The sequence below is a fragment of the Callithrix jacchus genome, chromosome 21 (genome assembly GCF_049354715.1).
Source record: "Callithrix jacchus isolate 240 chromosome 21, calJac240_pri, whole genome shotgun sequence".
In the NCBI taxonomy this organism is placed as follows: Eukaryota; Metazoa; Chordata; class Mammalia; order Primates; family Cebidae; genus Callithrix; species Callithrix jacchus.
Genome location: NC_133522.1, coordinates 21,670,697 through 21,695,091, shown reverse-complemented (window position 1 = coordinate 21,695,091; position 24,395 = coordinate 21,670,697). Strand labels below are relative to the sequence as shown.

General features: G+C 36.8%; 1 protein-coding gene across 2 annotated transcripts in view; it reads left to right on the top strand.

Moving 5' to 3' along the window:
- Positions 1-24,395, top strand: part of SAMSN1 (SAM domain, SH3 domain and nuclear localization signals 1) — a 555,105-nt gene that overhangs the window by 385,250 nt on the left and 145,460 nt on the right. For both annotated transcript variants that reach the window (XM_078358566.1, XM_054248946.2), the window contains exons 7-10: positions 5,820-5,891; positions 8,531-8,699; positions 10,186-10,257; positions 21,369-21,514. In XM_078358566.1, the coding sequence (XP_078214692.1) occupies positions 21,491-21,514 (24 nt within the window). In that variant the 5' untranslated portion in view covers positions 5,820-5,891; positions 8,531-8,699; positions 10,186-10,257; positions 21,369-21,490. The remainder of the gene's footprint in view (positions 1-5,819; positions 5,892-8,530; positions 8,700-10,185; positions 10,258-21,368; positions 21,515-24,395) is intronic.

Sequence of the window (24,395 nt, the reverse complement as noted above, 5' to 3'; positions counted from 1 at the left end):
AGGAAGTCAAGCTGATTTAACAGGGATGTGATATTTGTAATCTCTTACTATTATTTTTTACAGGCATTCCTGTAAACTTACATTCATGAAGATAGTCAGGGTGCTTGTTGCAGATGCAATGCTAGGTCTTCAGCCATGAGTTACAGAAACAGAAGGTGACAAATATAACCAAAGATTGGGAGCAGAAAAAAAGAAAGTCAATTTGGGAAATGGGAATGTAAATTTTATAATGCTACTGATTTTCAAACATTTTCAGAAGCAATGGAAAGAGGAATGCAAAGAAAATGAGTTTATTTTCCAAAACACTTTGTTTTGTTTTGTTTTGCAATTTCCCTTTGTTAACGTAATGTAGATTATGGGAGTTTCTACTTTGAAAAAATAAAGACTGCACTGTGTGTGGATTGCTCTTCATTGCTCAGCAGTAAACAACTCAATGAATACTCCGGGTTTTAATGAATTAGGTTTTACTTTTACACATCTACTTAGTAATTTCTCTACCTAAGATGTGTACACTGATCACTCTGCCATCCAGGCTTCCCTCAAATTAAAAACAACAGTAACACAGAAAACAAACAAAAACCACCCAGAACTCTCAAAATTAGTCCTAAATATAGTTCTGCCTGGCCTCTGTGTGCAATGTACAGGCTTAGCAGGCTTTAGGTTTTCAGATCTTCTTTTTGGTGTCTAATTTCCTGAAGTTGAAGAGACAGCTGTCTGGGGGCCTGACAGCTAAGATGATGATCATGCAGATATCAAGGAAATGGCTTCCTTACAGCAACAGCTCCATTTAGATCTGAGCATTTCCTCATTCTTGCCTGACTGTAGAGCATTACAAGTTTCCATGTGTGCTAAATTCAGGTAGATTCTTTCTTATTGGTGGAGGCCATTAGGGTTAACTTCTTTTAGCCTGCTTTATGCAAGGCAAAATTTAATCAAAGTAATCTCCAGATTCCAGTAATTTGACATTTCAACTGTGTATCCTGAGGAAAAACAGTGCATACAGATATTTGCAAGTGAAACCAAAGAAAAGGTACTAAATCTTTATGGTTTTTTTTCCCTTAGCATTCATAGAAATTTTGTTCTTTTTTTTTTCTGGACAATAACACTTTCTATCTTAGCCACTTTTCCCCATCAGTCAGAGAGAAGTAAAGCATTTTGTCTTCTCTGGTAGTTGGGGTTTCTAATAAGAGTTTGCTTATCTGTATATAAAAATAGAAAGCACTGTTGGCTGGTGACTGACTTCCTTCACCTACTGTCTGCTTGGCTAAAGTTTAAGCTTCATTAAATCAGTTGAATCTTTATGGTCCAGGTGAAATAGAAGATGAAGCAATTAACCATTTAATTTAAATGATAGTAACAGTCTGAGTAATTCTAATATTGATCACTTTCACACCCTGAATTATTGATGCAGAAAAATCTATAAAGTGGAATATTGGTTATGATCCAGTGCCAAGCTGGGCCATTTAGGCCATGAAGTGGACAGTTCAGTTTAGTGTTGGCAAACAGCTAAACAAGAAATCATCAATCATTTGCAACTTGCAGTAGTAACTTGATGTCATTTAACTTTATTTCATCTTCCTATTTCACTTTTTATGTTCTATATGGCATTTTTGCCTTTAATAAGTGGATTTACACATAGTGAAGTAACTACATGTCATGTTGTTTGTAGATTTTTTTTTTTTTTTGAGATACAAAAACGTTCTCTAATTTGCCTGTAAGGCAGTTTTGAAAGCTGTTGCCTTAGGAATAGAGGACTGTAAGGAATCCTACAGAGCAAGTCCTAAACTGTATCTTGGAGATAAAGAGACTGGCTGGGCACGGTGGCTCATGCCTGTAATCCTAGAACTTTGGGAGACAGGCGGATCAGGAGGTCAAGAGATCAAGACCTCCTGGGCAAAATAGTGAAACCCCGTCTCTACTAAAATTACAAAAATTAGCTGGGCACGGTGGCACGTGCCTGTAGTCCCAGCTATTCAGGAGGCTGAGGCAGGGGAATGCTTGAACCCAGGAGGCAGAGGTTGCAGTGAGCTGATATTGCACCACTGTACTCCAGCCTGGTCACTGTGTAAGGCTCCATCTAAAACAACAACAACAAAAACTTAGGCCAAGAGAGATGAACTTCTTGAAGTCAAACCACTGGTTATTTGTAGTAATAGGCTGACAACAAAATGACTGCAATTGTTCTTGCTGTCTGTGTCTACATCAGTTGCAATGTGACTTTGAATCTGACCAGATTCCTTGATTCTGACCTTCCACTGTGACTTCCTTTGACTGATTGATGGAATTTGGAGAAAATAAGGATACCAGCTCAGCAGCAGAATTATAACTAATGCATAATTTATTTAATTTACCCTTTCTTAAACTCTCAGAATATTTTATAAAACTAGCAGTTCTCACAGAGATTTTTCTTTTCTCAATTTTGGCTTCCAGCTATTTCACAAATTTTCAAATATTTGTTTTCTTCTCTTGTCTATTGTATAATTACTTTGGATCTTCTATCTCATAAATTCTCCTAGAATGTTCTTTCTTCTGCTTTTTGTTTTATGGTTTTTAGGAACATCTTTGGCTGAGGTGGAATTTCAGACTATGTTATTGGGCATTACTTGGTGGCACAAAGTTTTAATCCACTTAACAGCTTCCAGCACATTTACTTTTTTGGCAGCTGATGATGCTGTCAGCTATGTCCACACCAGCAGGCCCATTGCAATAAGCAAGCAACTCTTGGAATGAATGAAAAAAGATCCTTAACCAAGAGGGAGGTCAACTTGTTTTTGATAAATTTCAGTTCATTGTCACTTGAAGCTATGCACGTTAGCATAAGGCATTATCGTATTTGCAGCCCGAATAGAATCATATTATCTGACACCCTCTTTATTTTGGATGATTTGCTCATTCTTATATGAAAGGCAGTAAAATGTAATAAAGGAACACTGAACTTTACGGTAAGGAGCCCGAATTTGATTTCTAGATTGTCCACCCGTTAACTGTGCCACTTTGGGCAAGTCACTCAACTTTTCTCAATCTCAGTTTCTTTATTAGTTATTTTAGAGAATAAGGTAAAACATTGTAAAGCATTTTGTAAGCTGCAAACTCCAGTATCAACTTTTCTTCTGAGCTTCATACATTTCAATTGCCTGTTAAACATTCATGGCTGGATTTCCCCTGTCCAAAATGCATTTCAATATCCACTACTCAAGCTTCCATTTTTTTTTCTGAATTCTCTAATTCTATTAAATTGTACTAATAATTTGTCAGTTACCCAGATTGCAAATGTTTAAATACGGTTTTGTTGCCTCTCTCTCATTTATCCTTTATAAGTTATTCATTTATTCATTAATATTTGTATCCAGCAAATGCCTGTCAATCACCTGCTGCCTTTTCTGTTGCTGTACATCCTCCCTCTTTCAATACAATCTCTGCATTTCAAACCAGGCTCTGTTCCATCTTATCTCCTGTTTCACTCTCTGCTCCTCTGGCTTTGGCATCTATCTTACACTTCTCAGCCTAGATCTTGACCTCATTGTATCACCTCTTGCTTAGTCTGCTTTTCTGGCCCTACTGCCTCTTGTCTATGATGAGAAGCACTCCTTTGTTCCTAGACAGTGCCTTGTAGGACCTTGTCCTCCCCGTCCCAATGGTCAGCTATGCCTTCTGAGACAATTTGTTAGCATCCCTATTTCCATGATGGAAGAAAAGGCTCAGATGCTACAAGTGACAGTAAGCATGTTACCTAATTTTAATAAACATCATTTCCTTATTTTAAAAATGAGACTAATATACACCACAGGGCTATTGTGAAATGAGAGAACACATGACTGGCAGAGAGAAGACACTCACAACCTAAGTCTTGCTCCCAACGACCTAGGTGTACTTGCATAATACTAAACTCAGTATTTCACATCTGACCATTCAAAATAGAAGAAGCTTAGAATCTAAGTGGGGAGATGAGAATAAAATGTTTAATAAATTTGTGTGTAGACATAGACTAGATAATGCAGTGCAGGCAGATGAGCACAAAGTAACAAAAAGAGTAGAAAAAGTTAAGAAAGACAGGCAGATGTGATTTATAAAGAAATTGTTAAGTGCAAAATGTTGAAAATAAAGTGGGAGAATATTTTAGGCAAGAGAAATTAGGATAATTTTGAGAGCAAAACAAAGCGTAATGTTGTGGTATAAGCCTGGTATAATGGAGACAGTGGGTTTGAGGTTAAAGATTCTATTTAGAGAGGTAAAGTGATGCCAGTTGCTGCAGGCTTTCATTTATGTACTAGTAATAGAGAAATATATGTTGGCCAATGTTTTCAATAGTATCAAAATTTTACTTCCAATAAAAGCAATGCAATTTGTTTTGTCATTTTAAAGAGGCAATTAGAAATACCACGAATTTGCAAATCTGTTGATGTTATATTAAAGAAGTGGTCTCTAAACCCAGCTTCAAAATGCATTATTTTAAATGTGGAATATAATTTGTGAAGAAAAAAATGTGTCTGCATTTAGGCCATCATCTTTTCATTGGAGGTTTTCTGTGATTTATTTATGAATGTTAGTTGCCTTCCCTTTCTGTGTGAATTGGGATAGAAAATCATACATGCAAGAGTCTTTGGGATTGTCTAATTCAAGCACTACAGATTTTACAAATGAGGAAACAAAGAGGGAAGTTAAATTGTCTTTCATGAGGTCATGTGTAGTCAGTGGCTAAATAAAACTCAAACTTTCTCATATATTTTTAATCTAATGCTTTCAAAATATATACTTAAGAATGTAAGATAGCCAAGATATTACCAAGGAAATAAAGCAGAGCCATAACATATAGGAGGACTTATTCTAAAGCTGTAGTAATCAAGAAGGTATAATATTTGCACAAAGATAGAGCAGTGGAATTATGGATATTCCAAAAATATATCCACACTAAAATAATGCCTTGATATGAAAAGAGTGTCATATTGCATTTCTATAGGAATCAATGGTCTTCTTAATAAATTGTGCCAGGTTAATTGGATATATCAGTGAAAAACAAAAAATAACCTTAACTCCTACCTCATATTAAACACAGAAATGAATTCGAGATGCATCATAAACCTAAAGTGTAAAAGCTAAATCAATAAAGCTTCTAAAATAAAACATGGAGAATATGTTTATGACTTCAAAATGAGTAAGGATTTCTTAACAAAAAATGTGAAAAATAAAAAATGATCAATAAATTGGATTACACTGAAGTTAAGAACTTTTGTTTATAAAGTGATAAAATTAAGAGGATGAGAAGTTAAGCCAGAGGCTGGGAAAAGATTTTTGTAACATGTGTGTGTTTGTCAAATTACTCATCAACAGAATAAGGGACTCCTACAAATAAAAAAAAGGCATTTCAAACTTAATTTGAAATGTTTGGTCAATTTAAACACACACTTCACAGTGTCAAAATGGCTAAGAATTATATGAACAGGGCCTCAATATTGGTAAAGCCCAGGTTAAGACACACTCATCAGAACAAAAAACTAAAGATGAACAATACCAACGTTTGATGGTGATATGAAGCAGCTGGAATTCTCCTTCATTGTTGATGGGATGCAACCACTCTAGAAAATGATTTCCTAATATGTACAAAAGTTAAACATACACCTAACTCATGTGATAGATTATGTTTATTGATTTGTATATGCTGAACCAGACTTGCATCCCAGGGATGAAGCTGACTTGATCGTGATGGATAGACTTTTTACTGTACTTTTTGATTCAATTTGCCAGTATTTTATTGAGGATTTTCATTGATATTCTTAAGTGATACTGGCCTGAAATTTTCTTTTTTGTTGTGTCTCTGCCAGGTTTTGGTATCAGGATGATGCTGCCTTCACAAAATGAGTTAGAAGAAATTACCTAGAAATACAACTTACAAGGTATGTGAAGGACCTCTTCAAAGAGAACTACAAAGAAATAAGAGAGACACAAACAAATGGAAAAAGATTCCATGCTCATGGGTAGGAACAATCAATATCATGAAAGTGGCCATACTGCCCAAAGTAATGTATAGATTCAATGCTATGCCCATCAGGCTACCATTGACTTTCTTCACAGGATTAGAAAAAACTACTTTCAATTTCATATAGAACCAAAAAAAAGCTTGTATAGCCAAAATAACCTTAATCAAAAAGAACAAAGCTGGAGGCATCACACTGTCTGACTTCAAACTATACTACAAGGCTACAGGAACCAAAATAGGATGGTACTGGTACCAAAACAGATATATAGACAAATGAAACTGAACAGAGGCCTCAGAAAGCACGTCACACATCTACATCCATCTGATGACAAAATTGACAAAAATAAGCAATGGGGAAAGGATTCCCTATTTAATAAATGGTGTTGGGAAAACTGGCTGGCTATATGCAGAAAACTAAAACTGGACTCCTTCCTTACACCTTACACAAAAATTAACTCAAGCTAGATTAAATATTTAAATGTAAGACCTAAAAGCATAAAAACCCTAGAAGAAAACCTAGGCATTACCATTCAGGACATAGGCATGGGCAAAGACTTCATGACTAAAACACCAAAAGCAATGGAAACAAAAGGCAAAATTGACAAATGGGATCTCATTAAATTGAAGAGCTTCTGCACAGCAAAAGAAATGATCATCAGAGTGAACAGGCAACCTACAGAATGGGAGAAAAATTTTGCAATCTATTTATCTGACAAAGGGCTAATATCCAGAATGTGCAAGGAAGTTAAACAAATTTACAAACAAAAAAACAACCCTATCAAAAAGTGGGCAAACAAGAGGAACAGACACTTTTCAAAAGAAGACATTTATGTGGCCAACAAACATGAAAAAAAGCTCATCATTACGGGTCATTAGAGAAATGCAAATCAAAACCTCATTGAGATAGCATCTCACGCCAGTTAGAATGATGATCATAAAAAGTCAGGAAACAACAAATGCTGGAAAGGATGTGGAGAAATAGGAATGCTTTTATACACTGTTGGTGGGAGTGTAAATTAGTTCAAGCATTGCGGAAGACAGTGTGGTGATTCCTCAAAAATCTAGAACTAGAAATACCATTTGAACCAGCAATCCCATTATGGGTATATACCCAAAGGAATATAAATCACTCTACTACAAAGACACAGGCACACATATGTTTATTGCAGCACTGTTCACAATAGCAAAGACTTGGGACTAACCCAAATGCCCATCAATGTTAGACTGAATAAAGAAAATGTTGCACATAAACACAATGAAATACTATGCAGTCATAGAAAATAGTAAGTTCATGTCCTTTGCAGGGACATGGATGAAACTGGAAACCATCATTCTTAGCAAACTAACAAAGAGCAGAAAACCAAACACTGCATGTTCTCACTCATAAGTGGGAGTTGAACAATGAGAACATATGGGCACATGGAGGGGAACATCACTGGAGGTGGGGGCCTGATGTGGGGTGGGGGTGAAGGGGAGGGATAACATTAGGAGAAATATGTAATGTAGATGATGGGTGATGGGTGTAGCAAACCACCATAGCACATTTATACCTATGTAACAAACCTGCACGTCTGCACATGTATCCAAAAACTTAAAGTATAATAAACAAAACAAACAAAAAGGTATTCCTTGTCAAATTCTATTTTGGTTGCAAGAAATACTGAAAGCCATCACCAAATAAAGCTTGAAATTTCAGCATTTCGAAAGCAGCATATTTCTGTAAACCTTTATCTAACAAATATATTTCTAACGTTCATTCAAAATCAGTCTCCGGAAAGATAAGATACTTATTGTCTATCACAAAAATGTGCATGTTGTTAGCTTTTTTCTCTCTCTCCCTTTCTCTCACTCTGTCTCTCTCTCTCTTCCTTTGATAGTAGATGTTTAAAATCGAGGATAAAATATTACTTAGGTTTACTAAATAATAGATAAGATTCTAATCCTTTCTATGAATTATTTCCAAAATGATAAATATTTTTGTGTTTAGTTAATTATATTTCTGATTGTGTTAATTATGCTTCTATGAAATTCATAACTTTACATCTACCCTTCAGGAAATTTTGGCACTAGACTTGGGACAATAAATGATTTCTTATTAAACTAAGACCCATTCCTTCTCAATAAAAAGGACAATATGATTTATATTTTTTCAATCTAACTTTAGGATGTACTATCTGGGGATACGGTGAGGTCTCAGGTCTATGCTATAATTTTATGCAGCAATCTATAAGATTTGAATATAAAGATTACATTGACCTCTATCTAGATTGAAAAGTGTTCGCTCTTTCCTATTCTAATGTTGCCATTCCATGATATTACATTTCCATCACAAATATCCTTGAGGTAGAGGGACTTCAGATGTCTTCCAGACCAGAGCTTCACAACCTGTGTGTGGTTACATACTGATATGTTATGAATGGCTGTGGATGTTTTAATATGTCAACTTCTTGGAACCTGGGGATTACCAGTGGGTCCTTTAGGTACCTTACATTTGTTTTTTGTGCTGGTACATGACAAATGCTGAGAAAAAGTAATTATATCTGTTTCATTTTATAGATGAAGAAGATGAAACCCTTTGAGTTTGGAAGGCTTTACAACAGAATTCCTTTGATGTAATGCTGGGTATAGAATCCAGATTTTTGTAGCTTTTACTTTGCTACACTTTGGCTGTGACACACTTCTTTCCTTCCCTTTGAATCAGACTGGAATTTAATGTCTGTTCTTGGTATGTACTTTAATTGAAATATAACCACACTAATGTATCATAACAGTTTGTTAAATTTCTCCTGAAATTTTCTTTATGTACATTGATATCAATTTTTATAAAAGGTTTCAAGATAGGTTTATCTTTTTATATAAAAATAGAAATTTACATTTAGAGAAGTTAAGTGACTTATCAAAGATTTCATAGTAAGTTGTTGAATTCACACACAGGTCTTCTTGGCTCTAAAGCTTGTGGGCTTGCACAATGTCGTGACAACTACTTGTTGATATGAAAAGTAATGGCCATCTTCCAAGGTACAGGAATTCTTACAAGGTATTGGAAATAGATATGCAGTAGTTGATTTTCAGTATATGAGAAGACAAGATTGTTAGGAAATGCAATGGGCCATTGTTGTAGCTACCAGAACTCTTCTCTGAATAAGCAATGGCTTTTGGGGAATGGGTATCCAGGAGTAATGTTAAACAAGTCAGCGAACTTTTGCAAAAATAATATTCGGATACTTTATTGTTTGTATAGCCTCTACCAGGCACAGAAGTCAGAAAAATTTCAAGTTGCAGAATAACTACGGGGAAATAAATGTTTACAAAGATTTTTAAATTTGGCTACTGCAGTATTATCTCTACTAATAGCTACCACCTCCCAAATGACAGTAGTGCACATTAAGAAATATCAGAAATTATCACTTATTCAATATTGACCAAAGGTCTTGTCTTATTCTTTATTATTATGAAATAAGCTCTCTAAAACATATATTAGTCTGTATATGTGAGAAATAAGTGATATTCTTAAGACACTGAAGTGAGAATCAGAGCAAACAAAGAACAGCAAAATACTATAGCACATACATTTGACCTTTCATATTCTATTAAAAGCTTTTAGACTTTTTTGTTTGGATGGCTGACTCTAGATCTCAGTAAGAAAACTTACAAAATGAGGCTGAGACACCCTGTGTTGCTAGAATTCAAGAAACTCAAAGAACAGTAAGTTGGTTCAAAGAGGCATAGAAACACACTAGCTGAAAGTCTATCAATGGCCAAATAAAAGACAAAATTGAGTATCGTGAAAAATATGGATGTTAATACTTTTGAATTAAATTAAAGCATGTTCAATTTGAATTAAATTGAAGCACATTATACATATAAAGTCTATAAGCTCATAGGGTCATGAAATGGATACAGAGAGATGGAGAGAAAGAAATAGGAAGAGGAAAAAGATGATGAAGAGAAAAAAATAATAAGCAATTTACTGGTTGCAATTGAAAAAATGACCAGAGCACTGACATGGTTTGGCTCTGTGTCCCTACCCAAATCTCACCTAAAATTGTAATTCTCACATGTCCAGGGAGGGACCTTCTGGGAAGTGATTATATCAGGGGGGCAGTTTCCCCCATGCTGTTCTTGTGATAGTGAATGAGCTCTCCAATATCCCATGGTTTAAAAGTAGCACTTACCCCTTTGCTCTTGCTCTCTCCTGCTGCCTTGTGAAGAAGGTGCTTGCTTCTCCATAGCCTTCCACCATGATTGTCAGTTTCCTGAGGTCTCACCAGCCATGTGAAACTGTGAGTAAATTAAGCCTCCTTTTGTCTTCATAAATTATCCAGTCTCAGGTGTTTCTTATAGCCAATGTGACAATGAATTTATACAGCACCAACTTTTTTGAAAATTGTCACATTATTGTTTTTCCTCTATAAACTGTATTTTAGGTTAACCATGTCACTAATTGATTAGAAAAAATTTCTACTTTACCAAATTCTCTAGGTAATTGATGTGAGATCACCTCTAAAATTAAAAGGAACATTCTGTTGTGGCTCCTAATGAAGCAGTTTACGTTAAGATAATTAATAGTTAAAATTATCTTAGTATTAACAAATAGGGGAAATACTGAGTGCTTCCTGATATGATGCCAAGTACAGTACCCAATACCTATAAAAAGTTTTTGCACCTTTTAAGGTTGATTCAGAATCTAATCAATTTCCATTTAGGAAAGAGCTAATTTCCATGTATAGTGTATTCCAGAGATAAAAGAGGAAGTTAAATGATACACAAAGAAGCAACATTCAAGAGATTGGAGAAAGGACCCTACCTTTCTGTGAGGGGAATGACAAAGAAAGGTATTTGAAGTAATCAGGAAACAATTTTTAGATTTATGAATGGCATTCTGAGTGTCTAAAAAAAACAACAAATTTTAGAAATAAATGAAATATGTAGGAGTGAAATAACATGATGCTGAGACTTGCTTTAAAATACGTTAGTGGAAAAGAAAAAGGAAATAAGAGGACAGATGAAGCAAACTTTTGCAATATCTTGATAATTGTTGAATATAGGTGAGGGGCATATAAAAGAATTACTATAGTCTACTTTTGAGCATGTGTGAAAATTTTTATAATCTTTTTTTAACATCAGGATTTATAACAAAGAAGAAACTCAAAGTCCTTGTATCATCTAGTTTTGCTTTTGATTAAGTTTTAATATTGTATCTCAAAAAATTAAGATACACTTCTATATGCAGAAACCTATACAGAAATCGTGAAGCTTACCATACTGAGGCTCTTGGGAGGCATGATGGAAGGGAGGCCAAACAGGAAGGGCTGCTTGACACTGGTGCATATGATGTCTGTTTCCAGTGTTTGAAAGCAACTGTGTGAGGAATTAATGGTATGAACTTCTGTAGACATCTTCAAATCATGAAAGGAAGGGCAAGGGCACTATGGACAGTACTCATGACTGACCTCACTGACCCTGTGCTTCAGTGACAACAGTTGTCAATCTATAGACCTATTTTTATATGTGAACAATAACCCATCTTGATTAAACACTCTTAGCCATATAGTCTATTACCTGCAACTCAAAGTATTCTTAACTGTTAACACTCTAAAACAGAAGGTGCCAATATAAATCTCTAGGTGTTACTAATTAAAAACAAGGGGCTGTAGATATCCTCCCTTAGAATGCCTAATTTCTAATAAGGTTTTCGGAAATAAATGTTATTTAATGAAAAGTAAGTCCAGGACCAGGTGGTGAAGAAACTTATTTGAAGATCTAAGTTTAACTTAATTATTTATTCGTCTGTTAATGGACACTTAAGTTGATTCCATATCTTGGCAACTGGGGATAATGCTGCATTGAACATGGGGGTGCAAATATCTCTCTGCCATGCAGACTTTATTTTCTTTGGATATATACCCACTAGGGAGGTTTCTGGAAATGCAGTATTTATACAAAATGAAATACTATTCAGTTTTTAAAATGTAGGAAATCCTGTTGTTTGTGACAACATGGATGAGTCTGGAGGATATTACGTTAAGTGAAATAAGCCAGATACAGAGAGATAAACACTATATGTTCTCACTAATGCAGAATCTAAGAAAGTTGAATTCATAAAAACAAAGAGTAGAATGGTGATTACAAGGCTCCGGGGAATTTGAGGAGTAATTGGAGAAAATGATGGTCATGGTCAAAAGATATAAAATTTTAGTTAGACATAAGAATGAGTTCAGGAGATTTATTGTAAAATATGGTGCTTTTAATGAATAACAATATTTTGTACATTGAAAACTGCTAAAAGAGTAGATTTTAAGTGTTCGTACCACAAATAAATACATAAGATAATGCATATATTAGCTTAATTTAACCATTTCACATATGTATTTCAAAAGATTATGTTGTATACCGTATATACAATTTTTGTTAATTAAAAATAAAGAAAAAACAGTAAAAATTTAAAAAATAAATTTAACTTTTAGAACTATTAGTGCATTTTTAAAAATAATGAGATTTCAAGCATGTCTAGAAATAAAACACCTAAATGAATATAAAAAGTCACCTAGTTTTAACTGATGTTTTTATATAGCTAGGTTTAACATGCCATTGTAGAGATGAATTTACTGAAGATGCAGAAGCTAAGTATCATCCTAAAGTTTACACAGGATTATATTGTTAGTTAAAAAAAGCATGAAATTTGGAACCAGATGTTCCTGGAATAGATTCCAGAATTTACCATTTTCTAGTTTGACCTTGGCAAGTTATTTATTCTTCTGAGCCTCAATTTTCTTACTAAAAGAAAAAGAACCCTTTTCAAGGTTTTTTATTTTTTGAAGGAGTAAAACAATATGCAAAAGTGCTTCATTTGAAATTTACTTCGAAGCATACAGTAATCAAAACAATGTGATACTGACTTAGAAACAGACATGTAGACAAATGTAATAGAATGGAGATCCTAGAAACAAACTTTCATTTATGTGGTGAAATGTTTGTTAGCAAACCTGTCAAGACCATTCAATGGGGAAGGTACAGTCTTTCAACAAATGCTGTTGGAGAAATGGAATATACACATGCAAAACAATAAAGTTGAACCCTTACATTAGCATATACAAGACCATCCTGGTCAACATGGTGAAACCCAATCTCTACTAAAAATACAATAATTAGCTGTGCCTGGTGATGCCCACCTGTAGTTCCAGTTCCTTAGAAAACTGACGCAGGAGAATCACTTGAACCCTGGTGGTGGAGGTTACAGTGAGCCAAGATTGCACCACTGCACTCTAGCCTGGTGACAGGTGACAGAGGGAGAATCCATCTCAAAAACAAACAAACAAACAACAACAACAAAAACCAGAAAATAACAAGGGCTGGCAAGGATGCAGATAAATTGGAACCGGTATCTACTGTAGGTGAGAATGGAAATGATGCAGTCAATGAGGAAAGCAGTAGGTGGTTCCTCATTAACATGGAATTCACAAAGAATACAATGATTCCCTTCTGGGTATATACCCTAAAGAATTGAAAGCAAGGACTCAAACAGACACTTGTACATCTATGTTCATAGCAGTATTATTCACATAGTCAAAAGGTAGAAGCAATCCAAGTGTTTATCAACAAACAAGTAGATAAACAAAATGTGATACATGCACAAAAAGGAATACTATTCATCCTTAAAAAGGAAGGAGGGGGAGGACTCAAGATGGCGCTGTGAGAACAACCCAGGATTGGAGCTCTTCTCATTGAATCTGCAAACGGTGAGTCAGAGCGGCATTTCCAGACTGATCTTTGTTGCCCACAGAACAGGGAAACTCCCAAGTATAAAAAAGACATGGGACGCCAGGCAGTAGGTCTGCCTGGCAAAGCCAGCAGCCGGGGCGGCGGTGGCCGGCCCTACCCAGCAATCCCCACAGGGCGCGCTTGTCCGGGTGTCCTGTTGAACCGGCAACCTGAGACTTGAGAGGGCTGGACTTGAGACTGAATGAGACTTGGACAATAGGCCAGCCCAGGGGATTGCAGGGATTGTGATACCCAGTGGGACGAACAAAACCGCGATTTCAAACTATCCCGAGCAGACGGTCGGAGACGCTCTGTGGGGGAGGGGCGTCCACCACTACTGAGGCAACCCGCCCCAACTGAGATACACGCCCACTGCTGACGCAGCCAGCCGTTACCGAGGCAACCCGCCCCAACTGAGATATACACCCACTGCTGACGCAGCCAGCCGTTGCCGAGGCAACCCGCCCCAACTGAGATACACGCCCACTGCTGATGCAGCCAGCCGTTGCCGAGGCAACCCGTCCCTACTGAGATACACGCCCACTGCTGACGCAGCCTGCCTTGCTGAGGCAACACGCTACAATGAAGAGACTCCGCCGCAGGGCGTGGCGGAGACCACAGCAGAGCCGGCAGGAACAGCGCGAATCACACAACAGCAGGGCGGAGCCTCGGCAGCCAAACAGTGGCTAGTCGGCCTTCTAGCTGGGCAGGACACCTGATCGGACATCCAAAAATAAAGCCCAAACCCCTCAACACAGAGCATTTGAGAAAAAAAAAAAAAGGGTTTTTTAATGAGCTCTGTTGCAGCAGAATAAAACATAGCAGCCTAACAGCCCTGAATGAACAACAGAGTGCACAACTCAGCAATTAAACCCCTATAAAGTACAAACTGTCTCCTCAAGCAGCTCCCTGACCCCTCTATATCCAAAAGACTGACATTAGGCAGGCATCATCCTGGGACAAAGAGAGCAGAAAAAGAAACTGGTAGCATCCCTCGCTGTGCCACGGCTACTAGAGGTGCACCCCAGACAAGCAGGGTCTGTAGCGGACCTCAGAAGTCGTACAGCGAAGGGGCTAGACTGGTAGAAGGAAAACCAAGCAACAGAAATACTTCATCATCAACATTCTGGGTGTCCACTCAGAGACCCAAACGAAAAGTCAGCAACTACGCAGACGACCAGCGGACAAATCCACAAAGATGGGAAGAAACCAGCGCAAAAAGGAGGAAAACACCCAAAACCAGAACACCTTACCTCCTAGAAAGGACCAAAACTCCTCACCAGCAAGGGAGCAAAGCTGGACAGAGAATGACTGTGACGAAATGACGGAATTAGACTTCAGAAGATGGGTAATGAGAAACTTTTGTGAGCTAAAAGATCATGTATTAAATCAATGCAAAGAAACTAAGAACCTTGAAAAAAGATTTGAAAAAAGATTCGAGGAAATGATAACAAGAATGGATACCTTAGAGAGGAATATGAATGAATTAAAGGAGCTGAAAAACACAATATGAGAACTTCACGAAGCAAACACAAGTTTCAATAGCCGAATTGACCAAGCAGAAGAAAGAATATCTGAAGTCGAAGACCAACTCAATGAAATAAAACGAGAAACCAAGATTAGAGAAAAAAGTGCAAAAAGGAATGAACAAAGTCTCCAAGAAATGTGGGACTATGTGAAAAGACCTAACCTACATTTGATAGGTGTACCAGAAGGGGACGAAGAGAATGAATCCAAGCTGGAAAGTACTCTTCAGGACATCATCCAGGAAAATTTCCCCCACCTAGCAAGACAAGCCAACACTCAATTGCAGGAAATACAGAGAACACCACAAAGATATTCCGCAAGAAGAGCAACCCCAAGGCACATAATCGTCAGATTCAACAGGGTTGAAATAAAGGAGAGAATACTAAGGGCAGCCAGAGAGAAAGGTCGGGTCACCCACAAAGGGAAACCCATCAGACTCACAGCAGATCTCTCGGCAGAAACACTACAAGCCAGAAGAGAGTGGGGGCCAATATTCAACATTCTTAAAGAAAAGAACTTTCAACCCAGAATTTCATATCCAGCCAAACTGAGCTTCAGAAGTGAAGGAAAAATAAAATCCTTTGTGAACAAGAAAGTACTCAGAGATTTTGTCACCACCAGGCCTGCTTTACAAGAGCTCCTAAAAGAGGCACTACACATAGAAAGGATCAATCAGTACCAGCCATTCCAAAATCACACTGAATGCTAAAGAGCTTCAACATAATGAAGAATCTACAACAACTAACAGGCAAAACAGCCACTTAGCATCAAAATGGCAGTATCAAATTCACACATAACAATATTAACCCTAAATGTAAATGGACTAAATGCACCAATCAAAAGACACAGACTGGCAAATTGGATAAAAATCCAAAACCCATCAGTGTGCTGTATCCAGGAAACCCATCTCACATGCAAGGATACACAAAGGCTCAAAATAAAGGGATGGAGGAAGATTTACCAAGCTAATGGAAAGTAAAAAAAAGCAGGAGTTGCAATTCTCATCTCTGATAAAATAGACTTTAAAGCAACAAAGATCAAAAGAGACACAGAAGGCCATTACATAATGGTAAAAGGATCGATACAACAAGAAGAGCTAACGATCCTAAACATATATGGACCCAACACAGGAGCACCCAGATACATAAGGCAAGTTCTTAATGACTTACAAAAGGACTTAGACTCCCACACAATAATAGTGGGAGACTTTAACACTCCACTGTCAATACTAGACAGATCAACCAGACAGAAAATCAACAAGAATATCCAGGGCTTGAACTCAGACCTGGAGCAAGCAAACCTGGTGGACATTTACAGAACTCTCCACCCCAAATCCACAGAATACACATTATTCTCAGCACCACATCACACCTACTCTAAAATTGACCACATAATTGGAAGTAAAGCACTGCTCAACAAATGCAAAACAACTGAAATCATAACAAACAGCCTCTCAGACCATAGTGCAATCAAGTTAGAACTCAGAATTCAGAAACCCACCCAGAACCGCACAGCTTCATGGAAACTGAAAAACTGGCTCTTGAATGTTGACTGGGTAAACAATGAAATAAAGTCAGAAATAAAGAAGTTCTTCGAAACCAATGAGAACGAAGACACAACATGCCAGAACCTCTGGGACACATTTAAAGCAGTCTCTAGAGGAAAGTATATAGCAATAAGTGCCCATATGAGGAGAATGGAGAGATCCAAAATTGCCACCCTATCGTCAAAATTGAAAGAGCTAGAGGAGCAAGATCAAAAAAACTCAAAACCCAGCAGAAGACAAGAAATTACTAAGATCAGAGCTGAACTGAAGGAGATTGAGATACGAAAAACCCTTCAAAAAATCAATAAATCCAAGAGCTGGTTTTTTGAAAAGATCAACAAAATAGACAGACCACTAGCCAGATTGATTAAAAAAAAGAGAGAGAACAACCAAATAGATGCAATAAAAAATGATAAAGGGGAAATCACCACAGATTCCACAGAAATTCAAACCATCATCAGAGAATATTACAAACAACTCTATGCGCATAAACTAGTAAACCTGGAAGAAATGGATAAATTCCCAGACTCCTGGGTCCTCCCAAGCCTAAACCAGGAGGAAGGTGAAACTATGAATAGACCAATAACAAGGTCTGAAGTTGAGGCAGCAATTAAGAGCCTACCTCACAAAAAAAGCCCAGGTCCAGACGGGTTCACAGCCGAATTCTACCAGACACACAAGGAGGAGCTGGTACCATTCCTTCTAAAACTATTTCAAACAATCCAAAAAGAGGGAATCCTTCTCAAATCATTTTATGAGACCAACATCATCCTGATACCAAAACCCGGCAGAGACCCAACGAGAAAAGAAAACTTCAGGCCAATATCCATGATGAACATAGATGCAAAAATCTTCAATAAAATATGGGCAAGCCGATTGCAACAGCAAATCAAAAAACTTATTCATCATGATCAAGTAGGATTCATCCCGGGGATGCAAGGCTGGTTCAACATACGCAAGTCTATCAACATAATTCACCACATAAACAGAACCAAAAACAAAAACCACATGATTATCTCAATTGATGCAGAGAAGGCATTTGACAAAATTCAACAGCCCTTTATGCTAAAAACCCTCAATAAACTCGGTATCGATGGAACGTATCTCAAAGTAATAAAAGCTATTTATGACAAACCAACAGCCAATATCATACTGAATGGGCAAAAACTGGAAGCATTCCCTTTGAAATCTGGCACTAGACAAGGATGCCCTCTCTCACCTCTCCTATTCAATATAGTACTGGAAGTTCTAGCCAGAGCAATCAGGCAAGAAAAAGAAATAAAGGGTATTCAAATAGGAAAGGTGGAAGCCAAATTGTCTCTATTTGCAGACGACATGATAGTATACCTAGAAGACCCCATTGCCTCAGCCCAAAAACTCCTGAAACTGATAAACAACTTCAGCAAAGTCTCAGGATATAAAATCAATGTGCAAAAATCACAAGCATTTGTCTACACCAATAACAGACTTAAAGAAAGCCAAATCAAGAGCGAACTGCCATTCACAATTGCTACAAAAAGAATAAAATACCTTGGAATACAACTCACAAGGAACGTAAGGGACCTCTTCAAGGAGAACTACAAACCACTGCTCAACGAAATCAGAGAGGACACAAACAGATGGAGAAACATTCCATGTTCATGGTTAGGAAGAATTGATATCATGAAAATGGCTATACTGCCCAAAGTAATTTACAGAATCAACGCTATCCCCATCAAGCTACCATTGACTTTCTTCACAGAACTGGAAAAAACCACCATGAACTTCATATGGAACCAAAAGAGAGCCCGCATAGCCAAGTCAATTCTAAGCAAAAAGAACACAGCGGGGGGCATCACACTACTGGATTTCCAACTATACTACAAGGCTACACTAATCAAAACAGCATGGTACTGGTACCAAAACAGAGATATAGACCAATGGAACAAAACAGAGGCACCGGAGGCAACACAACATACATACAACTATACAATCTTTGATAAACCTGACAAAAACAAGCAATGGGGCAAGGATTCCATGTTTAACAAATGGTGTTGGGAAAACTGGCTAGCCATGTGCAGAAAGCAGAAACTGGACCCCTTCCTGACACATTACACTAAAATTAACTCCAGATGGATTAAAGACTTAAACATAAGACCTGGCACCATAAAAACCCTAGAAGGAAATCTAGGCAAAACTATCCAGGACATAGGAGTAGGCAAGGACTTCATGAACAAAACACCAAAAGCATTGGCAACAAAAGCCAAAATAGACAAATGGGACCTAATGAAACTCCACAGCTTCTGCACGGCAAAAGAAACAGTCACTAGAGTGGATCGGCAACCAACAGAATGGGAAAAAATTTTCGCAGTCTACCCATCTGACAAAGGGCTGATATCCAGAATTTACAAACAACTCAAGCAGATTTACAGGAAAAAAACAAACAAGCCCATTCAAAAGTGGGCAAAGGATATGAACAGATACTTTACGAAAGAAGACATATATGAGGCCAACAGTCATATGAAAAAATGCTCATCGTCACTGGTCATCAGAGAGATGCAAATCAAAACCACATTGAGATACCATCTCACGCCAGTTAGAATGGCGATCATTAAAAAATCTGGAGACAACAGATGCTGGAGAGGATGTGGAGAAAAAGGAACACTTTTACACTATTGGTGGGAGTGTAAATTAGTTCAACCATTGTGGAAGACGGTGTGGCGATTCCTCAAGGCCTTAGAAATAGAAATTCCATTTGACCCAGCAATCCCATTACTGGGTATATATCCAAAAGACTATAAATCGTTCTACTATAAGGACACATGTACACGAATGTTCATTGCAGCACTGTTTACAATAGCAAAGACCTGGAAGCAACCCAAATGCCCATTGATAATAGACTGGATTGGAAAAATGTGGCACATATACACCATGGAATATTATGCAGCAATCAGAAATGATGAGTTCGTGTCGTTTGTAGGGACATGGATGAATCTGGAGAACATCATCCTCAGCAAACTGACACAAGAACAGAAAATGAAACACCGCATATTCTCACTCATAGGTGGGTGATGAAAAATGAGAACACATGGACACAGAAAGGGGAGTACTAAACACTGGGGTCTATTGGGGGGAAAAGGGGAGGGCCAGTGGGAGGGGGAGGAGGGGAGGGATAGCCTGGGGAGAAATGCCAAATGTGGGTGAAGGGGAGAAGAAAAGCAAAGCACACTGCCTTGTGTGTACCTACGCAACTGTCTCGCATGCTCTGCTCATGTACCCCAAAACCTATAATCAAATAAAAAATTAAAAAAAAAAAATAAATTAAAAAAATAAATTAAAAAAAAAAGATATATGTATATACTGGGTCAAAATGTAAAGTACATCTTTTTCTATGATTTAAAAAAGTTTTTAAAAAATCCACTGGGTCATAATTATCAATGTATGAGCTCATTGTTTAAATATTAATAAATAGCATACTAAGAAAAAAAAATAAAAAATAAATAAAATAAAATAAAAATAAAAAGGAAGGAAATTCTGACACATGCTGTAACATGGACACACCTTGAAGACATTATGCTAAGTGAAGTAAACCAGTCACCAAAGGGTAAATATCGATTCCACTTACAGAAAGCACGTAGAGTAGTCACATTTAGAAAGACAGAAAGTAGAAAGTTGGTTTCCAGGGACTGAGTGACAGGGGAAATTGGAAGTCAGTGTTTAACGGGTACGAGGTTTGAATTAGGAAAGATTAAATGGTTCTGGAGATGGATAGTGGTGTTGCACAACAATGTAGATGTATTTAACGTTACTTAACTGTTTACTTAAAAATGGTTAAAGTTGTTTGGGTGCGGTGGCTCACACCTGTAATCCCAGCACTTTGGGAGGCTGAGGCAGGCGAATCATGAAGTCAGGAGTTCGAGACTAGCCTGGCCAACATGGTGAAGCCCCATATCTACTAAAAATATACAAAATTAGCTGGGCATGGCGGCGGGTGCCTGTAATCCCAGCTACTCAGGAGGCTGAGCCAGGAGAATTACTTGAACACAGGAGGCAGAGGTTGCAGTGAGCTGAGATTGTGCCACTGCACTCCAGCCTGGGCAACAGTGCAAGACTCTGTTTCAAAAAAAAAAGGTTATTCTGGTAAATTTTAGATTTATGCATTTTGTATATTTTGCCATTGTAAAAATGTGTTTATCTCTATATCTTGTCATGTAAGGAATCAAACGTTTTGTAAATTGTTGAAAGAGAAAATAGGAATGGGAGATGGGAAGGAACATGAGATAAACCCTTGACCTACCACTTTTAAAAGGAAGATATTACTTTTATCCTGAAGAATAATATTTTTTCCAGGTTTGCGTCAATACTCCATTTAGTTAGCTAGGCCTGTAGTTGTTTTCAATGCATTTTCACTGCAGGTTTTAGGGCTATCATTGCCACCTTTGAAATCTGTGTACACAGATCATGGTAAGTCTCATTCTCTCATTTTATGAGTCAGGGTTCTTCATTAATTTAGGAAATTGTTTGTTCAATAAAGACCAATATTATTTGATAATGATCTCTGAATGCCCTGGATTATGGCAGGGATTTTACTTTGTCATAATCTCCCATGAGAACTGGCCAAACAGCTGTGAAGGCAAGAGAGAGCTACAAGGGGGCAATCGTATTCATTAAAGCAGAGCAACAAGAGAGTGAAGCTGATCAAAATGAATCTTTTCTGCATTTCGCTGGTAAGTTACTTTATTTGTACCATTTATGTTCTCATTTTAATTTTACTGTGTCAAATAAAAGGAATGAAATTGGGATATATTCTAAACTTCCTATATGAAGATATTAATACACTTAATAATCTCTGAAAGTTCACATCAAAAGGAACAGTGAGAAAGGATGCTTTCATTAAAGCACTTAAGCCAACTCTACTCAAAAACAAGTGATAAAAAGAACTGCATCAATTACTAGGTCTTTAGCATTTTGTTGCTGAATTCTGAGTATAATGTTTTGTGAACAGTATTTTTGAGAAATAGTTTTCTTCTGTTTGTTATGAGTATGAGAAAAAAATTTGCAAAATATGCAGACTTTGTGTAGCTTCCTTTGCTTTGAGATATCCCAGGAATCAAAATTTCTTCTTTGTTCTTTGAGTAGTGAATTTCTTTCAATGTTGGCTTGGTTAAACTTCCATGGAGGCAGTTTTGTGAGTTGCACCACACTGTAAATGCAAGGTACAGTAGGGTAATCCAGTCCTGAAGATATGCTTACTCAACAGTATAAGTGTCTCTCGAATTCATTTTCGCATTATTACCTTTTTTTTCCCTTATTCTGAAGTGGATCCGTGAAAGTTATCAGGTAGTCATGCATGTGAAAATACTTTATAACTCTAACCTGCATTTGTGACCATCTGCCAATACTTAAAAATGGATTTCAAAAATAATTTTATTCATTTCTATCTGTGTTTACAGCAGGGCATTATGTCTATTCATTGGTTTTTCAAGATGTCGATGGGAGATCCCTCTCATTTGGGAAAATAAAATGGTGTACTTCTGATGTTTGTTTTCTTTTCAAATTGCACATAAGATTAACATAAGCGGTAGAGATGGTGCTGACATACGTTGTAATACCTAAACAGAAGGCATTTTAAGCCAAGATAAGGGATTTAATCTTAGAGCATACTGAAAAATAAAATGCAATTGTGAGTTGTGAGAGGCTGAATCATCGAGTTCTTGTTGCCTATATAGTCCAATTTACAAAATAACTGCCAGCTCCCTACTTTGCTTTGTGCCATATAAATATGACGGCATAAATCCCATTTCAGGTGATTTAAGTGGTATTGTGCATACTTTTCTAGTTGATCTAAAAGAGCTATATGTGGTTTATATGAATATACCTCCCATGGAAAGAGGCAGTGTAGCACCAAAGATGATTGCATTCTGAAATTATTTTGAATGGTAATATAATCAGTATGGCAATGTTTCTATAACATAGCATGGTGTGACATACGTTTGTAATGCTGCTGCTAAAGATGTATAACCATATAATGAGCTTGATTGTCTTCCTCTGTGATACAGGGAATGGAGCGCTTACTTGAAAAGGATTGCCTCAAAGTCCTGGCTCATGGACTCAATAACTCTTTTCTATCTGTTAAAGTTGTCCTTAAGAAGTTACTTGCTCAGAAGTATAATATATTAGACGAAACCATCAAGAATTCTGGTCTTTTGTTGAATCATTGCAAAGTTTATGTTATCAAATTCAATTGCTTTAATAAGAAAATGTGTACAAGGTTCTTGGAAAAAATAAACATTATCTTAGGTGTTTTTTTATTCCTTCTTGTGGAATAAATATGCAGAATAATTTAGCATAGGTTCTCAGCCAGGGTGTTGTGACACCCTACTGTGCTGTTATAAGCTTTGAAGAAGGGGTGGGATTACAGCTCTTGCCAGGATTTTATGCAAAATCCAAAACATATTTTATCCATGCCTGTAGGAATGTGAACATGTCGGACACTGCATTTAAGAAAAGAGAAGAAAACCACTGATTTAGTGGAAAGATTTCTGAATTGTAAAGAATGAAAGTATATGTAAATACATTGACCTTTAAATCTCTGGGAAGCAGATGATTTTAAACAATATGTGTCACATAAAGATTACCACTAACGAAAGAATGTAAGAGTTAAACATCTCTTATTTAAGTGTAGGGGAAAATTGTAAATCTTTTGGTAAATGGGGTTTTTAAGAGAAATATAAAGGCAGAAACTTAATGAACTACCCATTCTGAACCAAGGATACTATAAATAATCTATTAATGGTGATTGCTATTATTTTGGATCTATAAACTTGAAATGGGCTCTATCTTTCAAAAAGGAGGCAGAAATACCCTTTTATATATGCCATTGTGACTCCACGTTTTTTCTTAGAGTTTTACGTGTGATGAGGCTTTTAGAAAACTTGCTCATTTGAAGCCTGGTGATTTTTCTTGTTGAGCTCATCATATAGTAACTGCATTTAACATGTTTTTGTAACCAATGAGGTTACAAATCAATTATCCCTGCACAATTTCTTCAATAATTTGAAATGCTATCTCTGTCTTTATTTGGACTCTTTATTCTATCCCATTGGCTTATTTCTATCCCTTTCCTTTTACTTGTTCTTTTAAACACCTATTAAGATATTAATAATTCTACTGCCAAGTAGATGTCTTACTCAGAAGAATACCCTGCTCTGCATTTGTCCTTCAAAGTTTGGATTTTGTCTTTTTTTAAAATATAAACTTAGATTCATATTATCAAATAATCTGAAAATCTTGGATGGGATTTTGACTGAAATGAATTTGAATTTTATACCATTTTTAGAGGAAACTGACTTCATTATGGTGTTAGGTCTTTTTATCCACAAACATAGATAATTCTTTACTTATTCAATACTTTCATAGCCTCGAATAATTTTTTATAATTTTCCCTATGATAGCTTGCACATCTTTTGTTAAATTTATTGCTAGGGATCTAAAAATTTGGATGCCATTGTGAATGTTTTTACCAAGTTTGTTTATGCTGACTTAGAGATACATTGTTAGTATGTTGATACCCAAATAAATAATTTTGCTGATCTTAAGGAATTCTGA